Genomic DNA, 18,843 nt, shown 5'->3' with positions numbered 1-18,843 from the left:
ACGCTTTGTGTTGCTCAATCAACTTGTTCTACAAAACCAGAAAGAACATATACTGGTTAAATCGATTCCTGATATAATTAATGAACCACCTAAGAGAGAAGAGGTAGAGAAGTGAAAAACAATCTGATTTCCAGCCAAGTAATAAGTGTAATGTAGGATTTAGGAACTCCAGTGAACTTTACAGTTTTGCTAAGGGTCTGTCTACACTACGGAGACTATACCGGCATAGCTATATCACCGTAGCTATGCAGGCATATCCCCATAGCTTACATTGACAGAAGGAGGTATTCCATCTGTTTAGGAACACCAATTCCCCAAATGACAGTAGCTACATCGGCAGAAACATTTTTCACACCCCTTCTAACTTTTAAGAGTAGACCAAGCCTAACTATTTATGTGTGTTCTTCCATGGAATCGCTACATTTAAATTATAAAAAAGAGCTGGAGGACTTCTCCAGTGAGCTAATGCCTTTTTAAATACCAAATGGGTGTGCTCTTTATTGAAGACATTGTCTAGGGTGCGGTTCATATACTCAAAGGAACATTTGGCAAAGGGATAATATATTTGGCCCCAGTCCTGCACTCAAACTCCCATCCGTGGACCCTGGCATCCATATAGAGTCCAGTTGATTTTGTTCTGGCTCCACAAGGGTTTACCTAATTGTAGGATTGGGGCCTTTGTGTGCAAGTATCTATGTTTCTGAAGGTAATAAGACCCCAGTGCCAGAATGGGTAGAACATTGTTTTTTCCAGTGTGCTTTTAAGCTGACCTAGAATTTTTTTCCCTTGAGCGTGAGAGTTAGTTCAAACCTCAAGCTTAGTCCTAGCCTCTCCTTTAATTACAGAAGCCACCCCACCAATTATTCACCATGGTTTTGGTAGTTGGAAGGTTCATGCAAAATTATTTTCAGTTTGCACTTGGATCACACTCAGTGATGATTCCAAATGTGAATCCATAAAAGTGTTTGAGTCATTAAAAAACAAACCACTTACTGTATGTGAGATTTTTTGATTTTGCTGTTTGTTGCGCAAGAGTTTAAAATGTGTGTGTTGTGTACCTCAATTAAAAAGGGGAAAAAAAACTTCGGGCAGATTTAGGTGCATATCTGCTTCAGCAGCATTGCATGTGGAAATGTGCATACGCAATCTCCCTTTCTGGCAAAACAGAAACTGATCAAATGTATACAACAGAATTGAAGGCAGGTGCTTCTTCATTACACACCCACAAAAAAGGCTTGGCTTTACTACAAAATTGATGCGAAAGAAAAGAACTTCGATATCTCAGTTTTTCTCTTAAAGATACCTTTTGTTGTTGTTGTTGTTACCAAAGTCTCACTTGTTTCAAAATGAAATTAAAGCAAAAATAAGTAGCTTGCATAGAGGCAAAGATTTGAGGTGGGGCCAAATAAATTATTATTATTTAGTGCCTAGGAACCCAGACATGGTCCAGGGCCATTGTGTTAGGCACTGTGCAAACACAGAACAAAAAGGTGATCCCTGCTCCAAAAAGTTTGCAGTCTAAGTAAAGTTGTTAGGCAAGTGGTTCATCTGGTAGCTCAGTATATCATCGGGCAGAAAATCAGGGTTTCGGACAGACCACATCACTCAGTTTTTGCATAGGTGGGAGCCAGTGACAAGGTGGAAATAATATTCATTATTCAAGAGGAGGCCTTTCTGCACCCTGGTCTACATTCCAGACTTATGTCCATATAACTATGTCGCTCAGGCATGCAGAAAATCTATACCCCGAGCAACGCCGTTCTATCAACTTAAGCCCTGGTGTAGACCGCGCTATGTTTACAGGAGAGCATCTCTTGTTGACATAGCTACCGCCTCTCTGGAAGATGGACTATCTAGGCCAGCAGGAGAAGCTCTCCCAGTGACATACGTAGCATCTTCACTAAACACTACAGCAGCGCAGCTGCACTGTAAAGGTAGACAAGCCCTGCACTGCAGTAGGATCACTTTTTGATAGCTGTGGGTACTTAAAGCCCTATCTTGATTCCCACTATAGATGGTGGAGAAGAACTGTTCCCATCCACAAACTTGTAAGATGTTCATCAGCATAGTATCTGGGCATATTTGCTAAAATAAGGGAAAGAAATAGGGATTGGAGTCAGCTGACTTGGGCTCGCAGAGCTTGGGCTACGGAGCTGTTTAGTTGCAGTGTAGATGCCGCACCTTGCGGGGTCCCAAACCTGCACTCCAGCACAAGCTCAAACGTCTGCACCACAATTGAACAGCCTTGTAGTCTGAGCCCCACGAGCCCAGGTCAGCTGATCCAGGCCAGCCGCGGGTGTTTAATTGCAGTGTAGAGATACACGGAGAGAATAGACAAGTGGAACTATTTGCTTATTTGAAAACACTTTTATTCTACAGTTTTTTGTGTCCAAGCTCTCAAAATATAGATGTGCATTTCTCTAGGAAGGAACTTTGTTAGATGTATCTATATATAGGATATTATACAGGTATAGTAAAAGTGGCCCAACTTTCCCTTATAGGCAAGACCTTATGTTCCTAAGTCATTTTGAAAATGGGACTTAAGTTTCTAAGTCGCTAATATTTTTGAAAATATTACCCATAGTTTAGACCGGGCTTTTGAGGGGACAGCATGTTTGAAACCGTACCCTCTATAAAAACAAAGACCATCAGACTGTGATTTCTGACTAGACTATTATACCTCTCAGTACAATGACATTTTTTGTGATTGGTACTTGGAGCAATCTGTGGTTCAAATCATACTTTTAAAAGCCATTTCCTTTTGGTTTGCCCTGTGTTTATATTAATCAGTCAATGGGTTTTTCACCTGTAAGGAACAGATTGAAATCAAATCAATTACTTCTAGAGATAGGAAATTATTTCACACCTTTGAGTTTTACTCTGCTCCAGATGCAGCATGTTATAACTCGTGATAGTTAGAGCCAATTATAACCTGACCAACCTGCCTTGGCATTAAAAAGCCTGGTAGAACTTGCTCTGCATTTGCAAGATCAACACTTTGATTCTGTGCGCGTGTCTGGTTTGGGAAGTTTAGTTTTGTGATCTGAATGCAGTGATCAGTCCAAAGCAATGATCAAAGTGGGGATTGACCAATCTACCTTTATAAAAGGATTCCACTGTATATTTTAAGTACATTATAGTATTAGAGTTATAAATACGTATATTCCATTCCATTATAAATGCATTATGATATTTTGTAAGAAATATATTTCCTGTTAGCATAAAAGAGAGTTGAAAGGCTATTTAAACTTGCAGTAAAACCAGCTGTACTACAGAGTCCCTACAATAATTCTGCTTTCTTTGGGGAAGGGAGTGGTAATAGTTTTTATTTTATATTTATGTGGTTGATGTAGACTCCCATTACCACATCTAGTCAAAGGGTTTTCTCACACTTTTTAATTCTGGGACAGCTATTTGCATAAGACCTTTAACAATTGATATTTATCTTTCAATATAGAAAATAATTGTGATGACATGTTGCCAGGAGAGCAGCCCACAGAGAAACATAACTCTGATCTCAAGGCTCTAGGCATTTTTTGTTCACTTGGCTGATGTTAGTTTTTGTCTGAGTCCCGCTAAGAATCATTTAAGTCATTTAATCCTGCCCCAGTTTTCTGGGAGTAAGTGAAACTAAGGATACATTTTAGTTTACTAAGTCCTACTTTATTTGGAATTATGTGGTAAACATGTTAAAGTGAAATATTATCTTCTTCCAAATTATGATGGCCTAATGTGTGATCTAGTGTCTAAGAGCACAAAACTGACTACCAGGAAGACTGGCTTTGATTCCGGCCTGTGCCGCTAATTTGCTGTGTGACTCTAGGCAAACCTCTTCCTCACCGTTAAAACGGGGCTGATAATTCTTTCCCTCATTTATAAAGTGTTTTGAGATCTTTGTGTTCATGTTTCTATACAAGTCTGAAGTAATATTAATTATTAGGTCCTGGGGCTGCCATTTTACCCTGGGTCCTCCCTACCTACATATTGCCACTTATGCAGCCCCTGTCTTCATATAGGAGGACAAGGATCTCCACCCTCTCTGAAATTACCTCATGATCTCTTCAAGTGGCATAAGCCTAAGTGATTAATTTCTCTTCTGCCTCTGAACTTCATTAGCCCAAGGGAGTGGTAAGCCCTAGTGTGCTTCAGAATGCAGCTCTCCTTTGTAATACCTGAGCACTTGTGCCAAGACAAATAGGCCAGTCTTGTACTATGTACATGTTCTAATGGCACACTTCAAACAAAGAAGTAAATTGATTAATATTTGGCACTCATCAGTGAATATTTTAAGTTGTGTTGGTTTGTTCCTCACATACCCATGTACTGAGTTTCTGCAGTATTATTATTACGTAGTTTTGTTATAGTCATTCCTACAGCCCCATTCAGAGTCATGGCCTGGCTTTGTGTACACTAGGGAAATACATTGTTTGGAAACATGTGAGCTAACACAGTGTTAAGTAAGGCTGACCATAACCAGCTCATGCATTTATTAAAAGTTGCTAAACTCTGTCTGTGCTAGGTGCAAAGCTGTGTTCATGTTAGCTCACACATTTTCAAATGCAACTGATTTTCTTGTCTGGACTAGCCATAGGCTGAGGCCAAAGACAGAACTTTCTCCAGGGGTGGTATGAGATTGTGGAATGAACTCCCCCAAGACCTAAGAACCATCACAACAACCTCGCCACTTTCCACTCCAAGTGTAGGTGAATTTCTTTGACCTTGCCTTCTCTAATATAAACACATAGCAACAGATATATTTATAATAATAATAAAAACCTTATCAAAATAAGACGCTCCACTGTATGTGCTTCTCCCTTAAGGGAGCGATGAGAGAACAAACAACACAGGCCAGATGTGCAGTCACACTGCTAATGCACTCCTGGAAGAGTCTTAGATACTATGTTGATGAGCCTCATATAAAAACTTATATAGAACAGATGAGAGCAAAGGTGGTGCCCTGAAGGGCTTATAATAGGACCGTAAAAAAAGACCTACAAAAGGAAGGATAAAGATGTTCCACTGGACTATCCAAAGGACTTTTGCTTGTGCCAATAATTTATCTTCCGCATTGGTTTGCCTTTTGTCTCTTGTCTCATTTTTATTATTGTCAGGTTGTTTACATCGGAAATGCAGTCATGAGGCTGAAGCTGTAAACAGTATTACTGATGCTGGAGGAATTAATCCCACGTCATTACCCCATTGCTAGTTTTCTAATGTTTCTCCTCTTTGATTGTCTTCTTTTTATTGCCTCTCACGTTTAGGCCTTGACAGGCAGAAATAGAATCACAGAATATTAGGGTTGGAAGAGACCTCAGGAGGTCATCTAGTCCAACCCCCTACTCAAAGCAGGTTCAATACCAACTAAATCATCCCAGCCACGGCTTTGTCAAGCCTGACCTTAAAAACCTCTAAGGATGGAAATTCCACCACCTCCCTAGGGAACCCATTCCAGTGCTTCACCGCCCTCCTAGTGAAATAGTGTTTCCTAATATCCAATCTAGACCTCCCCCACTGCAACTTGAGACCCTTACTCCTTGTTCTGTCCTCTGCCACCACTGAGAACAGCCTCTTTGGAACCCTCCTTCAGGTAGTTGAAGGCTGCTATCAAATCCCCCTCACTCTTCTCTTCTGCAGACTAAATAACCCCAGTTCCCTCAGACTCTCCTCGTAAGTCATGTGCCCCAGCCCCCTAATCATTTTTGTTGCCCTCCGCTGGACTCTCTCCAATTTGTCCACATCCCTTCTGTAGTGCGGGGACCAAAACTGGACACAGTACTCCAGGTGTGGCCTCACTAGTGCTGAATAGAGGGGAATAATCACTTCCCTTGATCTGCTGGCAATGCTCCTCCTAATACAGTCCAGTATGCCATTGGCCTTCTTGGCAACAAAGGCACACTGCTGACTCATATCAAGCTTCTGGTCCTCTGTAATTCCCCAGGTCCGTTTCTGCAGAACTGCTGCTTAGCCAGTCAGTCCCCAGCCTGTAGCGGTGCATGGGATTCTTCCTTCTTAAGTGCAGGACTCTGCACTTGTCCTTGTTGAACCTTGTTGAATGGTAATATAGTTGGTATGGTGATTAATTATATCAAAACTTGTTTTGTGAGCTATATATATTTTTACTATGATTCTTGTCATTGTCCTAAGTTAGGAGTGCAAATAGGCTATCTCAATAGAAGTACAATACATCTTTTTATTTTAATACCTCAGCATAGCATTAAATATTTTACAGTTTCAAATCTTTTGTACAATTTAACTTCGATTATGTGCTGAATGCAGACATGGCCCCAGTCCTAGCCACACTGCATTTTGAGTATCGCAGGAGAATAGCTGCAGTGTACTCTTCGGGCATTCTTGTCAACAGGAATCAGTTGTGACATTAAAGAATGCTTTATCCCCTTTTAATGAAAATCTTTAAGTGTAGGATAGTAAGTATTTTTTAACAACTTACTTCCTAGAAAGAGATATTTTCTTGCTACTTTTTGTCTCTGTTTGTGCTGGTGATCAGGTGATGATCTATCATAATTTCCTATCACTATTACTGTGGAAATTAGAGCGGGAGTTGCTTAGAGTGGATGAGTCTGAGGCTCTACTCAGCTCTGACTTGTCTGCATTTTTGTTGAACTTGTAAGTCCGTTGATGTCAATGACAAAACTCCCCTTGACTTTCAATAGGGCCAGAATTTCACCCTTTGTCTCTTGTCTCCGGCCACTGCCCTGCTCTGATTCTGCTTCCCTTTACGTGACCCTCTTGTATTCACTCACAAGCGTCTCCATTCCATTTTCCTTGCTTCCACCTATACCTGAAATGCTCACCTTGATCCTGTATGCCATGTGACTTCCTTTATTCAAAACCTACTTCTTTGCACAGTCTCTCCAACAGTGGCCCACATTCCCAAACTAACTTGGCAAAGTAAAAATTAATTAAATGTTCCAACAAGATGTGCCCTTGTGAAAACAAGTAGTCTTGTAACCCTTTTTTGCGTGAACCACCCCCTCCCTTTCATGATACCATCTTTCTGTTTCAACATTACTTTGTTTCTAACATAGGTTGTAAGATTCTTACAGCAGCAACCTTGTCTTTAGTCTTTCTGTAAAGTGCTGTGCACTCCAAGTTTTACTTAATAATAATCAGATTATCTACTCCATCCTCCTGCCTCTGCATGATTGTTGTCTAGTGTATATTTATTAGAGCCACATCCTGTCTACTACTTCAACTACTAAAGAAGGTAGCAGTTAATGCTAGCTGCTAATAATATTGTGTGTCTCTCATTTGTTTATCTTGACTAAAACCACCACTCAGTCTATAAACATTTGAAGAAAGAAGTAACACATTTTCAAATATTTGTAGAACCTCTAAGGTAGACTCCTAGAGAGTGGTATTGCCCCCTCAGCTTGAAGATTAAAATCAGTGCTGCCCACAGCTGAGTAACTTTCCTTTCTAATGTTTCCCACTAACTGGGAATCTCAATTTCTGTAGCGAGTTTAGTTTCTGTAAAGCCATAGAGAGTATTTATATACAGTGAGCTATAGAGCAGTGTGGCTGTGTCAGGCACTGGAGTTCAATTTGTAATGGCTGTCTATTTCAACCTGTTTGATAGGGAGCAATGTGCAATGAAAACTGTTCTAAAGCTATGTGGAAGCAACCTTTTTGCTTTCTGAAAGGCAAAGTGAATTGTCCATTTTGTATTTTCTTATATTTAGCCAATAACATTTTACTGTTTTACAACAACTCTTCTGTGTCTGTCTTTTTGTCTGGCAGAGTCATCAGCAAAGTGGTGTCAGCCCCAGAGGCTAAACCATCTACTCCTGTAAGTCGGCCCAAAACACCACCACCCGTGCCATCCCCAGTACCAGCTCCTGTCCTGGTGACCCCTCCTCCTGCTCCTCCTCCTCTTCCTCCTCCACAAGCTACCATCTCGCCTGCTCTAATTCCACCATCTTCTCCTGCGGTCTCTGCGGCAGGAGGCTCCAAAGCGCCAGTCAGAAGTGTGGTGACAGAGACTGTCAGTACCTACGTGGTATGTGATATACTTCAGTGTGTGTCTTAATGCTATTGAGATCAATCTTTTGAGAATTCTTCTTCATGGTGACTTTTCATTTTCAAAGTAAAGGTGCCGTGCCAATACAGTGTCATGTGTTAGTCACATGTATACAGCCCCTTCTCTACATGCACCTATTTTCAGGGGGTTGATAACTTATTCAAAAAATTGCTTGTACATAAATGTCTTATGCTTATTCTCAGCCAACGGTTGTCTTTCTTCTGGAAAGTCTACTACAGTTCCATTTGGGTATTTTCTAGTTGTCTGAGCATGAATATTTTTCTCCTTGAGATCTTTCAGATTCTTTTGTAATGCTTGCCATAGATGTAGCCTTCAATAAGGAAAAGAACCCCTCACGTAGGAAAAGTTTAGAATTAGCACTCAGCAGTAATTTCCAATTTGTGCAGTACACTATTATTTACTAATTTTTTATCAGTGTACCAAGGTTGCAGATACTTGTGCAACTCTGAAGCGCTGCACGCTTCCTGCATACAGCTTGTAGCCAATCCACCATGTGCTGTGAGCTTGCCATATCTCAGGTGGGGTTAAAACTTGGATGTGCCTTAGAGTGTTCCCATTACAATCAGAAAAATGTTAATAATTGGCAATTGCTTAAGAACATTTTACTAGATGTTCAAAAGCCACCATCAAGAAAGAATGTTAAAAAACTAGCCTGGCTTAGGGGGTAGTGAAATCAGATATTAAAAAATATTTATATAACAAATGGAAGAAATGAAGTTGATAGTAATGAATATAAATCAGAAGCTAGGAATTGTAGAAAATTGATAAGGGAAGCAAAAGGACTCAAGGAAAAAACTATGGCCAGGAACAAAAGAAATCCTAACAATGGTAATGGTCCATTAATAGATGGAAATGGCAGAATTGTAAATAATAATGCAGAAAAGGCAGAGGTGTTCAATAAATATTTCTGTTCTCTGTTTGGGAAAAGCCAGTTAGTGTAGTCATATCAGATGATGAAATACTTTCCATTGCAACAGTAACTAAGGAGGATGTTAAACAGAGCTACTAAAGTTAAATATTTTGAAATCAGCAGGTCCAGATAACTTGTATTCAAGAATTTTAAAGAGTTGGCCAAGGAGCCATTACTGTTAATGTTGATTTTCAGTAAGTCGTGGAACACTGGGGAAATTCCAGAAGACTGTAAGAAGCAAAATAATGGAACAGCTGATACATGACTCAGTTTAATAAAGAAGTAAAAAAGGATGAGGATAGTATGATTAATGCCAGTCAACATACGCTTGTGGGAAATGGATCTTGTCAAACTAACTTGATATCTTTTATGATGAGATTACAGACTTGGTTGATAAAGGTAATAGTTCTGATGTAACATTCACAGACTTCTGTATGGCGTTTGACTTGGTACTGCATGACATTTTGATTAAGAAACTAAAACCATGCAAAATGACACACATTAAATGGATTCAAAAATAGCTAATTGATAGGTCTCAAAATGTAATTGTAAACAGAGAATCATTAAGTGGACATGTTTCTAGTGGGGTCCCGCAGGGATCGGTTCTTGGCTACTGCAGTGGTTTTCAAACTGCAGGTCGCAACCCAGTACTTGGTTGCGGAATGTAAGGCACTAGGTCGCGGTGGCTCTGGTCGGCACCACTGACTGGTCATTAAAAGTCCCATTGGTGGTGCTGCCCGGCTAAGGCAGGCTAGTCCCTAGCTGCTCTGACACCGCACTGCGCCCCGGAAGCAGCCAGCAGCAGGTCCGGCTCCTAGGCGGGGCGGCCATGGGGCTCTGGCCAATGAAAGCTGTGGGTAGGGGGTGGTGCTTGCAGCCAAGAGCCACATGGAGCCGCTGGCGCGCCTCCGCCTAGGAGCCGGACCTGCTGCTGGCTGCTTCTGGGGTGCAGTGCTGTCTGTGGTGCCAGAACAGGCAGGAAGTCTGCCTTAGCACCCCTGCTGCGCTGCTAACCGGGGGCTGCCTGAGGTAAGCCCGTGCCCCAATCCTCTGCCCCAGCCCAGAGCCTCCCCAAACCCGGAGCCCCCTCCTGCACCCCAAACCCCTCATCCCTGGCGCCACCCCAGAACCTGCATCCCCCAGCCCAGAGTCCTGACCCCCCTCCTACACCCCAACCCCCTGCCCCAGCCATAAGCCCGCCCCATACCGTGAACCCCTTATTCCTGGCCCCACCCTGCAGCCCTCACCCCTTCACCCCAACCCTCTGCCCTAGCCCTAAGCCCTTCCCAAACCCCTCATCCCCAGCTCCACTGGGTCACGGGCATCAACAATTTTCTTCAACTGGGTCCCCAGAAAAAAGGTTTGAAAACCACTGCACTGCTGATCACTTTTATGAGTGACCGGGAAGAAAACATAAAATCATTACTAATAAAATTTGCAGATGAGACAGACTGGGGGAGTTATAAATAATGAAGAGGACAGGTTACTGATACTGCGTGATCTGGATCACATAGTAAGCTGGACGCAAGCAAGCAATACGTGTTTTAATACAGCCAAATATAAAGTCATATATCTAGGAACAAAGAGTGTAGGTCAAACTTACATGATGGAGGACTCTATCGTGGGAAGCAGTGACTCTGAGAAGGACTTGGAGTCATGGTGAATAATCAGCTGAACATAAGAACCCAGTGCAATGCTGTGGCTAAAAGAGCTAAAGTGATCCTTGAATGTATAAATGGGAATATCAGGTAGGAGTAGGGAAATTATATTACCTCTGTATTAGGCTACTGGAATAGCGTGTCCAGTTCTGGTGTCCACAGTTCAAGAAAGATGTTGATAATTGGCGAGGGTTCAGAGAAGAGCCAGGAGAATGATTAAAGGATTAGACAACAATCTTTATAGTGCAAGACTCAAGGGGATTAATCTGTTCAGTTTAACAAAGAGGAGGTTGATCACAATCTATAAGTACCTATATGGACATGATAATAGAGGACTCTTCAATGTAGCAGACAAAAATATGACAAGATCCAGTGGATAGAGGTTGACGATAGACAAATTCAGACTAGAAATAAGGTACAAATTATTAACAGTGAGAGTATTTAACCATTGGAATAATTTATCAACAGTTGTGGTGCTTTCTCCATCACTGGCAATTTTTAAATCAAGATTGGATGTTTTCCTAAAAGGTGTGCCCTAGTTCAACCAGAAATTAAATCAGAGAAATCTTATGGCCTGTATTATACAGGAGGTCAGACTAGGTGATTGCAGTGGTGATTCATATAAGAAAACAGTGAACTTTCCAGATTAGACACCTACAAAAAATTAGTGCCTATCTTGGAAGGGCAGTGCTAATTTTGCTAGGCATTTTATTGCCAAGACTGATCAAGACAGGTTATAATTGGTTGTAATCTTCACTACCATAGATCGTAGCATTGTTTGTTTGCAGCCGAGTGACAGTGTGTGATTCTTTCTTAGCTTTGATTCCTTCAGAGAAAATATTTTGTGTGATCCTAACATCCAAAAGTCCAAACTGTCAGTTTACATGAGGAGCAAACATTTTTGCACAAACACGAAATGACTTTGCAGAGTAAGATTTGATAAGTAGATCTGAATGATCATTACAATCCAAGATCATTCAAACCAAATTCCATCTCCCTGTCAAGGTAGAATAGTGCCCTGCATCATATTTTCCTGTGCTTGTTGCAATCTAGTTTTGAATGAAAAAAACTACAGGCCTTTCCAAGAAGCTAAGAGATGTCAGTCATGAATTATAAACTGAATGCAGTCCTTGTGCATTTTCACTGATTTCCTTGGGTGGTGATCTACAGACCAAAATGTGTTTAGTTTTTCTTTTTAATACCCTTTATTGTTTTTAACCTTACTTTTAATGTCAACCTTATAAGCCTCTCACAGGTAGCAAGAAAAGTTATTCTCTGTACTATACAGGATATATGACCATGTGTTCTAGGAAATATTGAAAGCAAAATACATGAAATCCTCTTCTAAATACTTTTAAGTCACAGAAGTGGTTAAATCGGTGTAGATCCTCTGACAGTTGTGAATGTTTAGATTTTACCAAACAATACAAAAGACCTGTTTAATGAAACAATCTTGAAATTTAAAAATTGTAATGTGGTTTAAACTGGAAATAATACCCCCCCAAAATCCATCATAAGGTATTGAATGAGATGAATTTAGTAAACAATTGCTTAATATTGTAAATGATCTGCCTCTCTCATTGCATTTACCCTTTAGTAAATTGTACTGTGACATCAATGTCATAAAAGGAATGGAAAGTTACTCAGTAACAACTTTTTTATATCCTTGATCTTATCAGGTAGTTGAGTTTGGCTAATAAGTAATAAGGCAATATATGCACGTTGCACTGTATTTATTACATACATGTAAGACTATTATCTTATGCAAGGGGCTACCATTGTTCTATCCATAAGCAGTGTAAAATTAAAAAAGAAATCAGTCCCCAGATCACTGGGAGGGTATCAGCAGCTAAGAATCTGTACTGTTAAACCATGGTGATTGCTATTCTCTTGGGTCAAGTGGTTTAACTGGCTTTACTGGTTTACAGAGCAGTGTAAAACAGTGTTTGTTTTTACCATCTGAATCCGGTATAGCAAAATCAATTAGAATGGTATTGCCAAGCACTTGTGGTTAGAGTACTCTTAGGTATACTTTCCAGGAGCAGAGTGAACATTAGATAGCTTTGACTGATAAACAGGAAATGTAAGTTTGAGAAAATCAGGTATGTTTGCTTACTTGACATTAAAAAGAATCAACTTTTTCTTCCCTTTTTATACCAGATCCGAGATGAATGGGGTAACCAGATCTGGATCTGTCCTGGCTGCAACAAAGCTGATGATGGCAGTCCAATGATAGGCTGTGATGACTGTGATGATTGGTATCACTGGTAGGTTGTTGTAACCTCTTCTTCTGTGCCATTTTTTCACACCTTGCTGCTATCCTAGAAACCACGTGGTTATTCTCAAAAAGCTAGAATACTATTTGGACAGTTCCTTTTTATTTAAACTAGTAATTCGGAAGATTTTACTTTTATCTTTGTTACTTTGGAAGTTTGCAAAAGTAAATTTTAAGTTGCAAGGGTGCCCATGTTTCTTCGTTTGTTTCCATTAGAACTTATAGGAAAATATTCTGCTAAAACCAATAATAATAGTTTTGAAACTATTATTACATCAGATACTGGTACGTACTCTAAGAACAACAGGACTGTAAACACCATGAACATAGCTATAAAGTTTCAAGTTATGGGCTCATTATATGAAAAAAAAAACATTTTGAAGCACATTCTCTTTTTTAGAAAAAGTGAATCACTTTCTAGGTATTTTTTTTCAGACAGCTAAACAAAATCGAAGGGCTTTTCCACAAATAATTTTAAATGATGATGTGGCATTGTTTTAAATCTGGGGTATTACACCCAAGAGCAGTAGACTTCTCATATTATTTTACAAAAAAAAAACCCCGTTTCTTATATAAGTGGCAGTCTAAGAAATTCATTGTTTCAAAACAAGAGGGTTTCAATTTCCAATCTGTGGGGTTTGGGACTAAAAAATTTAGTCAGATTCTGTTTCCCCTCTGAAAAGTTCATCCTGTTTGGATAAGAAAGAAAAGTAACACATTGATTTACTGAGACCTTGTGGGTTTTTTGTCAAATTTATAGGCTTTGTGTTGGAATTACGGCTGCACCCCCAGAAGAAATGCAATGGTTCTGTTCTAAGTGTGCCAGCAAAAAGAAAGATAAAAAACATAAGAAGCGGAAGCACAGAGCCCACTGAAGTCTTCGCGGTGGATTTAAGTCGTACAGTCACTTCAGCACTGACTCCGTGGCAGACGGCTCCGTTGTGCTTCTGCCTCATCATCCGTCATCAGGTTTTATGGATTGACTCCTGAATGAATCAGGAACAAAAATACACTGTCCATTCTGGACTGTTGTTTTTTCCAAACTATGTGGGCCCCAGTGGTTTAGATTTTATTATGTTCTGTCACTGGCTTTCACTTACTGAAGGAAACTCACATAGAGTGATACCGAGGGTTAAATAGTTAACAATACAGCTCCTGCTCTTGCAGATCAGCAGCAACAATGACAAATATTGTAAATAAAGATATCTCCTCTGTCCTTTTTGATTTGTTTTTATTCTCTCCTAAGCCTTTGCATTAAGGTGTTAAAAGAGAGGACAAACATGTAAATTGCAGTAACTGTAATCTAAGGAGACCTACTGGAATGATTTCTGTAGTCAGAATACAGTTTTCAAAGCTCTATCCCTGCATAGCCAGATAAGCATAACATGAAAATAAAAAAGTGGGCTGGTAAATATTTTTGTGATAAGAATATATGAAGCTTTTTTCCTTGATTTTTAGTACTAACATAAAATAAACATGTTCAAGCTTTTGTGAAATATCTTCTATTTTTTAAAAGAAAGTTTCTATTGTGTCAGGGGGTTTTTTTTCTTCCATGTGAATTGTTTTCAGTGGACCTGTAATATATTTTATACTTTTTGTTTTTAGTCATTGTCAGTGTACCTTTTCATTGCTTGTATATTTCATCAGCGTGTAAAAACACTTCTCATTAAAAGATGTTCTCTCGTGTAAATACCTGATATTTATAAAGTTTGGGTTTTTGTTTTTGTTTTTTTAAGGTTTATCGGTTTGGGGTTTTTTGAGTGTCTAATCCTAGCAGGTATGAAAATTCTGTATGATTTATGGCCATTACTGTGGCTTTAAAGGATTGTGATAGACCCACCCCAAAAGGAGCTTTCCAGGTGGCCCACTAATTAAACCAACCCACATTCTGCTTAAAGCCCTGATTAAGGAAGGTACTTAAGGATACGTGTAACTCTATGGCCTCGTCTACACTGGGGGGTGGGAGGGTGAATCGACCTAAGATACGCAACTTCAGCTACGAGAATAGCATAGCTGAAGTCGACATATCTTAGGTCGACTTTCCTCACGGCGCAGGGTCGACTGCCACCGCTCCCCCGTTGACTCCGCTTCCGCCTTTCGCCGTGGTGGAGTACAGGAATCGACGACAGAGCGATCGGGGTAGTGTAGACATACCCTAAGAAGGGAGTAATCCCAGTGCATGAAATGGGACTGTTCTTATGCATAGTGAGACAGGTACTGAAGTGCCTTTCTCAATCGGGACCTAAGGCAATGGGCTCTAGCAGTTTTAGTGGTAACAACTGAGTTTTAATTTGTAGCTGGAGCTGATCCTTTTATTTGCAAGTGTTTGTGTGTTTGTCAAAATGATTGCGCTTGCATTTAGAAAAAGGAAGTGTCGTTCGTATTCCATAAAGACTAGAAAGCGTACTATGCCATTTTGTGTTTGTTGTGATGTTTTCTTTTAGTGTATCTTTTAATCAGTATTACCTTGCAAAGACAAATAAAGTATGCTATGGAAATGTATGTTTTATTCTCCATTTTAAACAAAGGAATAATTCTCTAGAATGCCACAAAAATGTGACAGTATTAGATATTTTAGTACAGTGTGTCTGAGAGGTAAATCAAGTATATAGCATTAGATTTTAAGTATCATGCCTTATGTTTCAAAAGCTATAGGGTAAATCCAGCCTTCATTATTTAATTTTGGGGTGCTCCTACTTTGAACTGTACAGTAATAAGCATCTTGAGTTTTAGAATGCAAACATTTAACCTGTTGCACAGATATTACGAATTACTTTTTTAAAATGCCATCTAAATTGATATTAATGAGAATGAATTAGTCATGTTTTTTAAAACATCTTGTCTAGTTAAAGAAATTAGGTTTTCCTGATATGACTGTTAAATTGCAAATCAGTGGAGATATGGATGAAATTGGTTTATTAAAAGTGCACTGTTACCTTCTTTGTTCAATGCCACCTCATTTATATTCTATCCCTAATTACCAGTCAACACATTAGCCAAGACTGTTCTTGGTTTTAATTTCTAATTTTGAATGATTTGACGTTTTAAAACTTATCCTTGTTTTTCCTGTATCATAGGTACACACAAAATATACGGTCTTTGGTCCTCTTTGCTTTGGTTGCACAATAAAGAACTTAGCTTTTGGTAACTTGTTTATCAATTTCCCCCTGTGTTCAGTGAATCAGAACTTCCCACATTTAAACGATTAAATTATGCAACTGAGATACAAATGGAAAAGTCTCACATTTGCCACTTCTGCATTTCAGGAATTTGTGTGTTTGTCCTTTGTTATTTCAGGGTTGTTTTCCTAAACTCAATTCATTTTTTTATAAATTATCTTTGCAGTAACATCACCAAAGAATGATTATCAGAAGGCTTGAATGGCTCATGGGATTGGGAAGGGGAGATGAAGCCTTTCACCAGGTCACAAGGTTGAATCCAGCCTTGGACAGTAGAAATGAACAGCCTGATTCTCCTTTCACTTGCACTGGAATAGATCAGAAGTCAAGGGTATTAGTATTGGGTGTAAAAGAATAATCAGGGTCCAAAAGTGGCTACCATCTGACTGCTGTTGAGTGGCCATTTTAAAATTACCTACATTAGCATTTTGTAGTCCACCCCTCAGTTGATTATTTTAATTCCTTCCATGTAAGAGATTCACAATAGCAAGGTTTCAAATAGACCTCATGGAATTTCTAGCTATTATCCCTTTTCAGGTTATAGAAACTCTGATGGTGTGAGGTTAGTTATTTTTTTTAGTTGGGTGTTTGATCTGTATGTTTGTTTGGGAGTCTTTTCTGCTGTGTTTTGTGGTTTGATTTTTTATTTTTATTTTTTTGGTGGTTTTGGGGCTTTCAATTTTATTTCTTTTGATGGAGCGGTGTCCATGTGGTGAATGTCATGCCTGTTACGTTGGCAAGGCTTTATCAAAGAGGAAAGTTTGCTGGTCTTTGTCTTTACAGGACAAGTTTCTGTCTTGTAAATTAGACTGTTCAGAGTACAATAATAAACATAGCCAAAGGTTTGGGAAGTAAAGACCTATGAGGAAAGAACTAATTTTCAATAAATAAAGAAGAGAGAGATAACTCTACATATGTGTAAAAAACAAGATGGGATATTATTTTTAATCAGTAAATCAGAACAAGTAGTAGATTTAAGCCACTGCAGGGGATACTAATAGTAAAATTAAGGAAAACTTTATAAAAGTTAGGTAGTAGGAAAAAACCTATTGAATCTCACTATCAATACTGGGCCAGGTGCTAATATGGTGTAAATCTGCACAGCTCCACTTAAGTCAGGGAGCCTATTTCATTTTACAGCAGTTCCAAACCTGCCCTTTTGTGCTTTAAAGACGCACATTTTGGATCTCTAACTGAATGAAGTCAAACTTAAATGTTTCAGGTGTGTAGTGTGTTCATCAGTAACGTAGGATGTGCCTGAAAGCTAGTGCAGAATCCTAAAAAACTAGCTCCCAGTGTGTTTGTAATTAACCAAACTCGTTACCTGTATAATCACATTTTGCACCCAGAAAAATCTGTGACCTAGTAGCAAGATCTTATGGAAAAACCTGTATGAAGAAAATGTCTTGCCTAGCAATTTTATTGAAGGGGATTTATGGAGATGTTCTTTTACCCAGATAATCTAACTTCAGAAGTATATGTAGCACGCAAAGCGTAATTTCCATGGTGTTTCTCTTCCGAAGGTGTCTGCAGTTAAGTACAGTGAGGATCTTTATGCTCCTCAGCTGATTTGCGATTCCCAATGTCCTGGAAGGAGAAAAAAAATTGAGGGTATCAGAGCCTGTGACTTTGTCCTGGGCTTTCCAGAGATAAAATATCGTGCATTACTTCACTCTATCGCCTAAACCTTCTTTGTTCTCCTTTCAATAGGACGATTAAACAAAGACCTACTAACCAAATTAAAGTATAAAATGAACACTGATATATGGAAACCTTGCCAGAAAGAATGTTAATGAATGAAGTTCTCTAAAGGCATGCTGGCTAAGTTTTCAATACAAATGGTTTTATGCCCAATCTCTTTAGTTCATAGCAGTTTTCTTTAGAAATTTGTCTCAAAGTACCTGAGTTTCCTTGACTGTAGAATGAATTAGATAATGTTCTGAATAAAGTCTCTCATCACAATCGTGTCAGTCATTCTATTTAGGAAACACTCTCTCTCTCTCTTCTTTTGGAATCTTGGATCAGCTGTAACCTAAAAAGTATAAAGCATCTATTAATCCATGTGTGGAGTACAGCAGAGGATGCTGTAATGGGAGATTTAAGACAGCCAAACAGCTTGTACCTGATGGATGTAAGCAGAGGCATTTAATTTAAATATGAAATATTTCAACTGGCTGTTCGGCTCTTTCACTTGGGACAAGCCAAGGTGCAGCTGTGATTCTTCATAGAACTGTCCCTGGGATGCAGTGTTTGGGCCAGATCCGCAGTTGGTGTAAATTGACATAGATCCGTTGGAGTCCATAGAGCTATATTTGTTTACACCTGCTGAGGACTGGGCTTTTTGTACATGAAGGTGATTACTTTTACAATTACTTTAAATCCCCCAGGATTCATTTTGCCTTTCCTAGAACATTGATTTTTAAGCCTTGTAATATGGAGTTCTATGGTCCCCGGAAATGTATGTAAAATATTATTTCATTTTTGTCATGGCTGATGCATAAACACAAGACTACAGTGGGCACAGAGATATTGTGGATTTGTACCTGTGTTTGTACCTGATACAAATAATGATTGTGCTCAGGGATGTTAGCAGTGAAGCATTGCTCAAGAGTTAATGGGATGTCAAAATTTTGCCCACCGTACAGGCTTTGTAAAATAAAGCTATTGGGAAAATGAAAGCAGAAAATTTTCCATGATACTTTTAAAAATTCAGATTGAAAGTTGTTATTGATGAGTAAAGATTTCCCTGCTGTGTTGTCAGT

At 39.3% G+C, this 18,843-nt stretch overlaps 1 protein-coding gene across 1 annotated transcript in view; it reads left to right on the top strand.

Moving 5' to 3' along the window:
- TAF3 (TATA-box binding protein associated factor 3) overlaps positions 1–18,526 on the top strand; it is a 143,183-nt gene extending 124,657 nt beyond the window's left edge. The window contains exons 5-7 of the mRNA XM_084631731.1: positions 7,759–8,017; positions 12,788–12,894; positions 13,663–18,526. Coding sequence (XP_084487857.1) covers positions 7,759–8,017; positions 12,788–12,894; positions 13,663–13,777 — 481 coding nt within the window. The 3' untranslated portion in view covers positions 13,778–18,526. The remainder of the gene's footprint in view (positions 1–7,758; positions 8,018–12,787; positions 12,895–13,662) is intronic.
- Positions 18,527–18,843: the final 317 nt, after the last annotated feature.

This window comes from Lepidochelys olivacea, assembly GCF_965140295.1.
Source record: "Lepidochelys olivacea isolate rLepOli2 genome assembly, chromosome: 1".
NCBI lineage: Eukaryota > Metazoa > Chordata > Testudines > Cheloniidae > Lepidochelys > Lepidochelys olivacea.
Note: the sequence above shows the minus strand (reverse complement) of the source record. Positions and strands in the feature narration are given on the sequence as shown.